The sequence below is a fragment of the Neoarthrinium moseri genome (genome assembly GCF_022829205.1).
Source record: "Neoarthrinium moseri strain CBS 164.80 chromosome Unknown scaffold109_Wmoseri_CBS_16480, whole genome shotgun sequence".
NCBI classification, from domain to species: Eukaryota; Fungi; Ascomycota; class Sordariomycetes; order Amphisphaeriales; family Apiosporaceae; genus Neoarthrinium; species Neoarthrinium moseri.
In genome coordinates this window covers 21,506-33,858 of record NW_026055223.1, presented here as the reverse complement: position 1 = coordinate 33,858, position 12,353 = coordinate 21,506, and the positions used below count along the sequence as shown (strand labels likewise).

Below are 12,353 nucleotides of genomic sequence, written 5' to 3'. Positions count from 1 at the left end.
TGAGTGCACCTCGATCTGCCGGGACATCCATGCATGGCTCTTACCCAGTCTACAGAGAGACGGAGAGAGTGAGAGGGAGACCCCACGCACGCGTCGGTATGGCATGGCATGGCAGGGCACCGGACGATGACCCTTTCTAGATCCCCCGGAGGGTTACAAGACATGCAAACAAGATCCACGGCTCCAGCCAAGGTGCCGGATCAAATGATGGCTGGCACCCCGTCACGTCACGGCTGGCATTCCGTGCTATATGCGTGCGCTTCTGGAAAGCCAGGTGGTTTTGCAGGCCAGGCTCCAGAGACAAGTCCGATGACACCAGTCAAAACATTGTGAAGCTCACTCGCGCCAACAGCGTCCCATGAATCAATCGATCGCCTGGCCTCGAGCCCGGGTTGTCTGCCCCACAAAATCTGGGGCTGAACGGGGTCCATGAGGCCCCGGGCCTTGTCATCGGCAGCTCACCCCCCAGCTGATACTGGATGCCTGCAAGCCAGCCAGGTGACTTGCCCAAGTCTCATCCGATCAACTCATCACGAGCCGTCTGTGTCGGGTCGCAGCCTCTGGGCCATCCATTTCCATTACGAGCGAGCCCGGATCGGCTTTGCCATTTTTTTTTTTTTTTTTGGCTACATGATTGATTATTCCACAAGCCTATCCGAGTTATACATCAGTCTTGCGATAGGAGGGGGAAGTAGGAACCTTGGTTAGACACCACCCGGAGGAGACAATGCTGGGGAGGGGGGCGAAATGCCCTTCACAGGATGCTGTGGTCGGCATGGCGACTTGGGCAAGCTTTCCCTTTGCCGCGTGGACTTGTAGACCTCCCATGATGAGTAGGTCAACTCAAAAGAACGCCCATCTCGACCGAAGCGGCGCGTCTACTCTGATACGGTGTCTTCACTCGTCATCAGCCAGTTGCATGTGTCGGGTCGATAGCTTGATTCATTCGACTCGAGAAATCCTGATCCAAGTCCTATATCTTCGTCGAATCGTACACTAATTACGATTACTGCCGTATCCATGCACTCATATATACCTCTCATCATGTAGCCCTAGACGCCGCGCCCAAGAGATAATGCCACCCACATGCATATGCGCAATGCCGATAATCAACAGTCCAACCCACCATCAAAGTAGAACACAACATCAAGCCGAGGGGCCAACGAAGAAGACGGAACTGTACAAGAAGTCGCCGGCAGAGACACCGCATCTGCCCGCGAACAAAAAGGTATAATCGGCAGGCAGAAAGTCGCCAGCGTCGCTGAACACGACGGGCTAGGTATCATGGAGAACTGCAACCGCCGTTTCTATCGTTCGGAAGTCATCGAGTCACTGATGCTCGACTTTTGCCGGGGCACGCCCGACCTTCCGAAAGACGGCGAGTGCTCCAGTGGAGAAGAAGAAGAACAAGAAGCGTCCAGGGACGAGGGACCGGACGAGGTCGTCGACCGACGTCTCTATCGTTCGGGTATCGGCGACGTAGCCAGGTTGCCTCCTGCGCTGATTCGCTTCTGTATGCGGTCTCTATCCCGGCGCAGCCGCTCGCTTGGGCTGGGGCTGAGCGTAGTTGTCAGTGACGAACCTGGCGCATCGATGGCAGCGGTACGGCCCCTCTTCTGTTCAATGTACTGTTGGGCACTGTGGCTCAGCGGGAATGCGGGCATGCTTGCAGGCACTTCTGCGCCATTCTGGACCAGCATCTCGGCAACCGGAAAGGGCTTGGCTTTGTGGTCGTTGTCGGCGCGCCCACCAGGAGTGGGGGTAGGCGTAGGAGACGGCGACGGCGAGGCAGGGTCTGCAGCTGCCAGCGCGAGGAAGACGGCATGAGTACCACGAGACTTGTCCAGAGCATTCGGGTTGGCCTTCAAAGCCAAGGCGTATATGACTTGCTGGATCTCATTGCGCTTGATGGCAGCAAGCAGTGTCTCGTCTGCGCTGGGGTACCTCGAAAGTGTCGCAGAGATTGGCTCTACGAAGGCTCGGTCGACATATTTGGCAGTGATAAACTTGAGCCGTTGTTCACGGCTGGCTTGTGGGCTGGGCTTGACTCCAGGCTCCAGCCTTGCCTCCCAAACCATGTTGGAGACTCGGTTCCCGACAAGAAGGAGCAGCTCGATGATATCAGGCGTGAACGAGTTGATGTCAAGTGTGAGCGACCGAACCTTGCTGATATGTGTCCCTAGCGATCGATGTATACCACTGCATTCGATGCAAAGAATAATCGCCAGATTGATCGAGACCCATTCAACCTTGGCTCCGCCGCCACAGTCGGCGCACCAGAGATTGCCCTGGTCGTGATCCCGCAGCATTTGTAGGAGCTTATCTGGGCTTTCATCGAAAGCACTGCTCGCTGGCCGTTGCGGGGGAGCCGGCCGGGCCCCGACAGTTATACGCCGGCTTGGAATGCCGGATGAACCACCTTGAATTCCGTGCCCGTGGCCATGATTCAGGGAGGTACTCTTGCCTGTTAATACAGACCCGATGTCTCGCTTAAAGCTTGTCGAGTCGCTGACCGAAGATGACGTTGACGGTAGATCCTTGAGACCACGACCCTCTACAGCACTTTGCAGGGCATTGTTGATGGCGGTAATCCAGTTGCTCATATCTTCATCCGAGGTGGCTTGGTATACACGTTTGTAATGCGGAGTGATGACTTCAAAGCAGAATCTTCGCTCAGCGTTTCGCGCCTCGCGGACCGAAGCCAGACGCAGATCGATCGGATCCATGTGTAGATCCAATTTCTGTTTCCAGTTACTATACTCGGAGAGCTTGCCCTGGTCAAGGACCACCCAGAACCTGAAGACAGTTAGACTCTGCTCTGGTCAGACTAACGGGCCAGATCGGGGAACTTACTTGTGCCATCCTTGCTGTTTTGTCAGTGCTCTCGGGTCAACATGACTCCCTGGGCGGTTGAGGGCCCATAGCAATCCTTCTTTCCGATGGGCTGAGCTCTTCTCCTGGCTCGCAATCTGGGAGAGGTCTCGCTCTTCAAGATCCCGGATGCCTTTGAACTTGGCATGCTGTGAGGGGCTGCTCATAGTAGCTTGGCCTAAACTGCCTGGCGATCTGGATAGCTCAGATGTCGGTGTAATCACAGGCCCCGAGTTGCCTGTGTTTACGGCTTTGAGTTGGGACCCAGTACTATCGGCACGTCCCAGCTCAGAGTCGGAGGTGTATGGATTCCCGTTCGAGATTTGGGCAATGGCATTGCTCATGCTCGTTGTAGAAGTCACAGTCTCCGGTTCGTTATACTGAACATTGCTCTTCTCGAGCACGCGCCTCTTCTCCTCCCTCTCACGTCGCTGATACTGGAACTCTTTGTCGGCCTCCTGAACCTGGTTGGATAATGCCTCCAGTTGAGGCAGTAGACCATCAATCTTCTTGGCGGTTGTTAAGAATCCCCGTGCCTGCGCGTCGGCGTATTTTGTGAGATGTGACAGAACCTCTTGTTCCTTGCGGCCGCCGTGTAGATCCTGTACGAAGGAAGAATAGTCAAACCGTTTCAGTTCAAAGTTCCGCCGCTTGGTCTGGTACTTGTTGTCGCTATCGGCCAGTTTCTTGGTCTTGACGGAGTCCTGCCGCTGGCCCAGATACCTCGAGACATAAGCATAGTAGTCCTTGCTCTCCTCCTCAAAGTCCCGCTTCTTACTTTCGGCCTGCTTGATGTCATAGGTATACAGCTTACTAATGGGGTCAATGATGATCTTCTGCAAGTTGGTGGTGTTTTGTCTCTCGTATGCCAGAATCTCTCGAGCGATCTTGTCGAAGTAATGATCTAGTGCCGGTTGTACAGCGTTAGAGTTGGTGCTTGCCGCTTCACGTAAGGTTTCCATAAAGGCAACGAAAGCATCGTTCGCCTCGACCTGAGCAGTGTGGGCTTGGTCGGCCTTCTTGAGAACTCGCTTCATCTGCGTCCTCATATTGCCCGTCTTCTGTTCGAGGGCTTTGATGGTAGCACGGAAGACGGGCCCATCATCACTAACCGTCATGTCTTCGCCTGGCTTGGGACACGCAACATCAACCTTGATAGCCTGCTGTGAGAGATATGACTCGACAGGTGCAATTGGAGTGAGCTCATGCTGCAAAGCCAAGGGAGAGGCTGGTTCCTCCACTTCGCTAATCCTTGAGTCGACAGACTGGGCAGATGCGACCCGGATCTTGGGCGGTACTGCCAGCTGAAAAACGGGGGATGGCGAACTCGGATGGCTTGGCACACCGGAGGTATCTTGGGAGCCTGGTCAATGACATTCTGGAGTTCTCATCCTAGGGGGAGTGCTTACTGGCAACCCAAAATGAAAAGCTGGCCAGAGCGACCAGCTTGTGCGCCCTCTGGTCATACTCAACAAACTAGAAGACCGTCAGTCCAGTCCAGGCTTGGCCGGCTCACAGACACGCGTTCTGTACGTACACTGCAAGCATTCCTCCAGCCTCCGCCTCGGTCTTCTACAGGCTTTGGCGGTTTCCATCTCCACGACCACTCGAAGGTCACAGAGGGGCTCCCGCCAGTGGAATAGTCTCCGACCAACTCGACGTTTGCGTTCTTGTGTAGGTTGGGGTCCGCGTGGAATTCCCGGGTAACCAGATTTTCGACCTCTCTGGCGTTCGAGGCGTAGACGTAGGTTAGGCCATTTATGTGGGAGTCGGATGTAGCACCGGCGCCGTCTTGGCGAATAACGAATGTGAAGGTGAAGACGAGCTCGTCATCGCTGTTGAGCTTGAGCAAGAAGTTGGGGGCGAGCGATGAATCGGGATCCTGGAATAGCGCAGTCAGAGACACTGGATGATCTTGTGCGCAGATGAACCTTATAGCGAGACACGAACCTGAATAAACTCTACAGGACTCTGGTCGCCCGACACTCGCGTAGCCGTAACCCTGGTGGCGGGGAAGGCATTGGGGACGACAGTCACGGCACTGCGCCGGCGGGGGTTGGAGATAACGAGGGAGGAGATGGATACTGCGATTGAGGAAAACGGTCAGTCTTCGACATACACGCACGCAGTCGCGCTCATGGCGGCGGCATGCTCGCGGCAGGAAGGAAACACCCACGTCGATTCTGGTCCCTCAGGTAGACGGCAGCGCCTTCGTCGGGCCTGCTACCGACGATACCCATGATTGCAGGAGGCTGCTGGCCAGGCAGGCGGCCGTCAGGAGTCAGGTCTAGGTCGCCGTGGTGGGAGCGATCGTCTGCAGCGTCTTTGTTCGCGAGAGTCTTGGGAATGCGGTGCGGGAGTCTGTGACGTGCAACCGAACTTAACACATGGGATGCACGCCGTGGTCGTGGGGGGGTGTGGGATCTCTCCGACAGCCAATCTCACAACGGTGCTAGTATGTACCAGAGCTTGGAGGTTCGGCGTTGCAGTTGTCTTTGTAGCGGGGTCGTCGAATCGATCGAGTGGCGCCGTCCCCCCTACCCAAGCCTACTGTACCTAGCAAGCCTAGTGACTGGAGAAGGACCCTGGCCACCCCGAAGGACGCCGTCTGAACGTTGATTGAACCGGGACCTGGCCCTGCCTAATCGTACCGTAACCTGTAAGCTGGGGTTGGGGGAATCGAATCAAACTGGAGCAAAGGGCGACCAGGCCGCCAGGCAGTCCGTTTTGGCTATCAGTGGTTGTTCTTTTTCTATACCACCACCGTCTCCCTCACCGGCGCTTTGTCAACCGATGATATACCCCGTTTGAAGGCTCAAGAAAGGCATGCAGCTGATAAGGCTGGAACGAGTCAGATAGATGATGAATCTCTTGCAGGCCTGATGCTGTCATGCAGGCACACGCGCACGAGGCTGTGACATGTGGATTAGCTAGTGCATACGTATCCCAAGCTCTGATAAGGTCGTCTACATGTACGTACTCAAGGTAGGTAGGATGTAAGTAGCCAGGGAGCTCGTCGCGGGCAACGTTCTCTCTCATGGAACGCACGCCGAGAATGTGCACCACTTTACGTAAAAGTCGTAGTTAAATTCAACTCGTATCTGAACGATGCAGTGTAAAGTGTACGAGGCGATGGCTGGGAGAAGCCTTATTTCAACAGCAATATGAAGCTGGAGAGAGGTAGAGTCAGAGAAGATGGCGCAGGCGAGGACCTGCTGCACCCAATGCAAGTGACCACGACGAGTACCCACTTGACGACCCAAGGCAGGTGACTCCTTCCTTGGGCGGAAAGAGAAAAAAAAAAAAAACCATGACGGGCAATCTGTTTCGAGCAGACCGGATTCCATACTGCGGGAAAGCCCATTCCTGTTGGATGGCGGTTCGGCTAGGGGCCCAACATCTTCTCAACTGCGTACCTAGCAGATGCTAACTAGCAAAGCTGGGTCTGAATGAAGTACTACGCGCCAGCAGGTTTCTAGGTACCCCAAGTTTGGAGGCAGTATAGGCGTCAAGAAGGTGGCTCGCCCATATATAGCTACGTAGCAACTAAACAAGTCCACAAGGCCTTAAGCTAGGTATGCACTCAAGTAAGAATGGTGCAAGGAGCAATCCTGATGGACGATGTCGATAAGTTGTCAGTAATAGCACATCTGGTACACAGCTTTGCAGTTGTGGTTGCGCTTGCGAACCGCCAACGGGCCAACACAAACATGTTGTCCAACATTTTCAGAATTCGCCCGTTCAGAGAAGATGTAAAGTGTCAAATCGAGACTGCACAGGCACATCAGCTTTAGAATACCATTTACTGCTGTGCGGTAGTTATGTATCATAGCACCGTGGACATGGACGCCGTACCACTGGTGCTTGTACTCGGTTACACGATTCACCTTCGATCCTCGTGTTTGGGAGATTGGTCAGGCTCTGACGGTTCTGCGAGCGGAGCCATTGAATGTCACGCAAGTATGAACACTACGGTAGGGTGGGCAGGTTGATATTTGGACTGGCCATGGACCTCGGTCTCAGGCACTACTAGTGCCGAAACACAACTGTAGGTACGATGAAGTACGAAGCATGACCCAAGACAACGGGCGGGCTCGCGACAAAGTTCTCTCTGCTGTCAAGACGTATTCATGGATATATCCACGTCCAGTGTTCCGGCACCTGAAAAGCCCCACATCGGATTGCCATTCTATCCATAGGGCGCCTTGCCCAGTTCCCAGCGGGTTCCGTAACCAAACTAACGTGAGGTACGCGCCGCAGACGGTCTATACCTCCTGGCCGGCACTCGACTAGGCTTGCTCCTGAACTGGCAGTCAGTCCATCGCAGGGCTTCAGAAAATGTAGCACCTCGTGTGCCCGCCATGCTTGCCAGAGATCACTGGCAACGGCCTAAAGTTAGCAGACGACTTTTTGTTCATTTCACAGAGTTGGGCATGTCTAAGCCAGGTGCCACGTGAATCAACCACGGCCGTGTAAGATGAACTGACCCAGTCTAGGGATGCCCTAACGTTTAGACGGGGACAGGCTGGTTCAACAACCCAGGCGCCAAACCCAAAACTGCCCACCAGCCGCCCCTCATTATCCCCTTTTCGCGGTGTCCGGAGCTGCGTCAGGTCGCGGGATGACGTTGCTAGAGACGGCTCGCCGACCCTTTCAACACGATACCACAACTTCCTAGACCCCACCACTTGATCCAGCCGCCTTGTTGTCTATTTTTCTTCTAGCCTTTGCTGCGTCTTTTCAGCGAGCCCGTGCGAACATAACCTCCTCACACGCTCTGCCGGTCCCCAAATCTCTACCGAGACCCGAGCGCCCACGCCCAACGACGGACTACCATGAGACGCAGCGCATAGGGGGAAAGAGAGAAAGAGAGAGAGCTGCCGAGCCCCGTCACAAGCAGAGCAAAGGGACGCGACTCGGCCATACACACAGCACAGGCTGCCGGGCACCATGTCGACGGCCTCGCGGAAGTCGTTACAGAGCGCCGCCCCGATCCATCGCCGCCTCGATAGTCTGCAGAGGGGCGAACGCCGAAGCCGCGCCAACTCGGCCGCCCGCCAGCTCGTCGTGAGCCACGACGACGCTCTCTCGTACGCCCTTCGCGTGGCCTATCTGCATTACCTGCTGCAGCCGAGGCAGAAGCAGAAGAAATTCATCCCCGCGCCCAAGCCCCCACAGAGAGCTTACACCTCCGTCGCCACAGATCTCGTCAAGGAGTTCTTGCCTGGGACGCACGGCAGTGTGAAACTTCCCAATGGATTCCGCAAGTACTTGGAGAAGAGGCTGGAGGGTGTCATGAGGGGGACCGAGAGAGCACCTGGATACGGTGACGCCGACATCAAGAGGTCCTTCGCAGAGGCCTACAATGCTTTAGGCCAACCCGGCATGCAGCAGACCTTGGACAAGGATCGCAAGCTCGAGCCTCTCGTCCTTTCGTTCTTTGCGGCGGCGACAAAGTCCTGCAGACCGCGCGACCCTGTTCAGGCCAACGATGATCACTGGAAACTGCTGGTTGACCGGCATGTGGCAATGTTTGTTCGGCTTGTGGGCAACGTATTGAAGGACATGGGCAAGGATCGAGACAAGCCGGAGCTTATGAGTCGACTCAAAACGCTGGAGAATAAGCTGCTAACAAATGATCAAAACCTCTTCATCGACACGGGTCAGGCCGGAGGGAAGACAATAGAGGTTGATGTCCCGTTGAGCTACGACGTCAAAGACATGCCCCTGGTCCAAGTTGTCGCGAGGCTATTTGGAATGGGCAACTCGGATGCGCAAAACCACATCGATGGCCAGAAGCCGAACTGGAACGAAGAAGCGGCGTTGAAGGACCTCAAATCCTACCAGCATCGCCTAAACTCCAACATGAGCGGCACCTTGCGAAGCCAGGATTTCGACGTGGAGGAGGCGTATCAGGAGTGGAAGAGAGCCGAAGCACCTCATCTGTCTGCAATGATCAAAGAGGTGTTGAATGCGAAGCCACAGTTGGTTAGAATGTCAACGAGCATTATCGCGATGGAGAAGCCCCTCCCAGCCAGCCCAACTTCCGGGTATGGGGAGGACCAAGCCTATGCGGACCTCAGTCGGGCATTGTCCAGCCCAGATTCCGGCTACGGACTGGATCATACCCTCAGCTTGGGATCCATGTCACTGGACGACAACAGCAGCATCAGGAGTGTTGATGAGGCCCACTATACTTTTATACCCCCTGAGCCTCGGGAATTCTTCAAGACCATTGCAAAGTACGCCATGGATTTTGACTCGATGCATGACGATGGTACAGAGCGTTTAGGGCCATTTTCGAAGCAGAGCATGGAATTACTTACCGAATTATGTGTTCATTGGCGAATCCCGCAATTCACGCGTCTGGTTGTCTTTTTGGAGTTAGCTGCTGCAAAATACTCAGACAGCTTGTTTACCGCCATCGATCTCGACAACACCTTTGAGCTGGTCAAGATCCCAGGCCCCGAGACGAAGAAGCCGCCCCATATATATCTATGGAACGAAAGCCTGGCGACAATCGATAGGTCTAGATGGACGATGCATGACTTCGCAGTCTATCAACAAACGCTGAACTCCATCCACGAGGCCCTGCTCCGCGAACTATATGATACGTTCATGCACTGCTTCGAATCGAAACCTCCATCTGTGGGCCCAGTCTTGCACGTGCTGGATACACACGTGCATGCGGATTCTGCGTTTGCCAGGAACGCAGATGCGGAAGAGCACTACGCTAAAGCTCTTCACGATGGACTCAAAGAACAGGCCTCCAATGTGTATCGTGCATTCCTGGATAAAGAGATACCTGAAAGTCAAGAAGATTGGGATTTCAACCACGTCGTCCAGCTTGGCAAGTCTGTGGTTAAGCTGTGCGAAAGAATCAAGAAGCGATACAAATCGAAGCCGGAGATCATGGGGGTCAATCCTCTCACGATCTTGGTTGAGACCATGTTCCCGAACTTTGAGAACGATGCCTCCGAGCTGATCAGGTCCATTATCCTGAACGCTCAGGACCGCGGTCTGGAATTTGGCTCCGAGGACGGGTTTGCTCTCTACAAGGAACTAGTCGAGATTCGACATATTCACCGTTCCTCACTTCCCAACCAGCCATTTACGTTTGATATTGAGGAATTGCTCGTTGACTTCGTGTGGCGCTGGATCGCAAATGCGGAAGAGTTCAATGTGACCATTGTGGAAAACGCCATCAAACATGACCAATTTCAGGTTCGAGAAGGGCGAGAAGGCCACCCTCCTGCGGATGAAGATCGCCACAGCCATTCCATCATTGACGTCTTCAAAAGTTTTAACCAGACCGCAGACCAGATTTTCCAGCTGGAATGGGATAATGACGTTCACCATGCTCGTTTCATGACTGCCCTCTCAAAGATGTTCGCCAACGGAATCGCCAGGTACTGTGAAGTGGTTGACGGCAGATTCATGAAAGAGATGGACGCGCTCAGACCAGAAGAAGAGGAAGCAGCGGCCGTTGCCCAGACCGCACAAGGCAAAATCATGAGATACGCCAAGGATGCATGGAACACCAAGGAAAAACTTGCGCCTTTTCAGTTCTATTCAGAGGTAAGTCGATCTAGTGTGGCAGTAGGGCAAATACTGATACTTTTCAGTCACTGGTAAAACTCAACAACATTGAGTACGCCATGCAGCAACTGGACAAGCTCGAAAAGCTTATGAATGTCGATGCATGTGCTGCTGTCATTGAAAAAGCGGAAGGGCCTAGGAAACCCATGAAGCGACCCTCGACCTATGTGTTCACGATCAAGATCGTCGAAGCGGAAGACCTGAAGGCCTGTGACCCAAACGGCACAAGCGATCCATACGTTGTCCTGGGAGATGAGTACCAAAAACGTCTGGCGAAGACCAGGACAATCATGAGAAGCTTAAACCCCAAGTGGGACGAGTCTGTCGATATTACGGTCAGGGGACCTCTCAACGTCGTCGCCACGATCTGGGATTACGACATGTTCGGCGAGCACGACTTCGTAGGCAGGACATCTCTAAAGCTTGATCCATTGCATTTCAGCGACTATTTGCCCCGGGAGTTCTGGCTGGATTTGGACACACAAGGGCGGCTTCTGCTGCGTGTCAGCATGGAAGGTGAACGGGATGATATCCAGTTCTATTTTGGCAAGGCATTCCGGCACTTGAAAAGGACTGAACGCGATATGGTGCGAAAGATTACAGAGAAGGTATTTTTACCAATGTCAAGGCGTCATCTTCCGATCCCGCTAATTCTATTCGTAGCTTACTTCACATATCAGCGAGTCACTCTCTCACGAGGCGTTACGCAATCTCCTCGGTCGGAACATTCTGCAGTCTGCCCAGAGTTTGTGGAAGAGGCAATCGCGTGTTGCGACAGTCACCAATGCCGATATTGAAAACGCTCTCCAACCTCTTTTCGGCTATTTCAACGACAACTTTGCCATCATGAAGGAGACCCTGACCGACGCGACCATGGTGGCTGTCATGACCCGTTTGTGGAAAGAAGTTCTCATGGCTATCGAAACCCTCGTCGTACCGCCGCTCTCTGAGAAGCCTTCCAATCAAAAGCCTCTCACGGAGCGCGAAGTCGAGGTTGTGTACAAGTGGCTTGGGCTTCTCTTCGAATTCTTCAACGCACGGGATGAGAGTGGTGAAGTTTTGGGTGTGCCAGCCGAGGTTCTCAAGTCGCCTAAGTATCACGAGCTTGCCTCACTGAACTTCTTCTACTTTGAGACCACTGACCACCTCATCCATACCTCGGAGCGCATGGCTGCCGCCACCGCGCAGCGTGCTCAGCAGGCCATGCAGTCTCAGCTGTCGGCTCACCCGAACCGTCTCTCTGCTCCGGCAGCGTTCGGCGGAATGGCGAGCGCCGGCCCGTCCTTCGCTTCCATGGGCACGATCCGCCGCGGAAAGAGCATCATGATGAGCCGTAACCTAGGCACGATGCGCCGGGCCAAGGAGGAGAAGCGCAAGGAGGCCCAGGCTGACCCTAGCGACGATATGATCCTGAGAATCTTGCGCATGCGCCCCGAGGCGGCGCACTACCTCAAGGAACGGCACCGCCAAAAGGAGCGCCAGGCCGCCGCGGCAGCTGCTGCGATGATAGTGAAGCAGAGCGTCAGCCAGGGCTGGAACTCGGGAGGGGGCTTTGGAAGAGGTGGTGTCCCTAGGAGGTAAAGATGGGGTCGCAGCGCCAATCTGGTAGAACGGCCTCTCGGGCGAGAGTCTAAACTCAACGAGGCGGCCTTCTGTGACGGCGAGTCAATGGCGACAGGCAACAATGGCGCCGAGTGTGCATTTTGAATGAGGTAATTTGAATGATCCGAGTCTTTTTTCTCTCTTTCTTTTCTTGTCTTTCTGTTACTGCCGCGCAAGGAGTTCCCGGGCCCATGCATACTCTTCTGTTCTTTTCGTGCTTGCTACTCGATACCCTCACGAAACCAGCCTTTCGAGGTTTCCGCACGAGGTGGATGGAAGCG

At 54.4% G+C, this 12,353-nt stretch overlaps 2 protein-coding genes across 2 annotated transcripts; one reads left to right on the top strand and one right to left on the bottom strand.

Annotated features, from left to right (window-relative positions):
* Positions 1-1,457: 1,457 nt before the first annotated feature.
* On the bottom strand, positions 1,458-5,111 carry JN550_013268 (uncharacterized protein; the record flags this gene model as incomplete). Its single annotated transcript, XM_049311836.1, has 6 exons — positions 1,458-2,796; positions 2,854-4,225; positions 4,281-4,347; positions 4,409-4,753; positions 4,822-4,955; positions 5,048-5,111. The coding sequence occupies 6 exons, from the start codon at positions 5,109-5,111 to the stop codon at positions 1,458-1,460; spliced, it is 3,321 nt and encodes a 1,106-aa protein (XP_049164751.1).
* A 2,710-nt stretch (positions 5,112-7,821) lies between these two features.
* Positions 7,822-12,051, top strand: JN550_013267 (uncharacterized protein; the record flags this gene model as incomplete). The annotated part of the gene is made up of 3 exons (XM_049311835.1): positions 7,822-10,449; positions 10,497-11,078; positions 11,134-12,051. The coding sequence occupies 3 exons, from the start codon at positions 7,822-7,824 to the stop codon at positions 12,049-12,051; spliced, it is 4,128 nt and encodes a 1,375-aa protein (XP_049164750.1).
* Between the last annotated feature and the right edge of the window lie 302 nt (positions 12,052-12,353).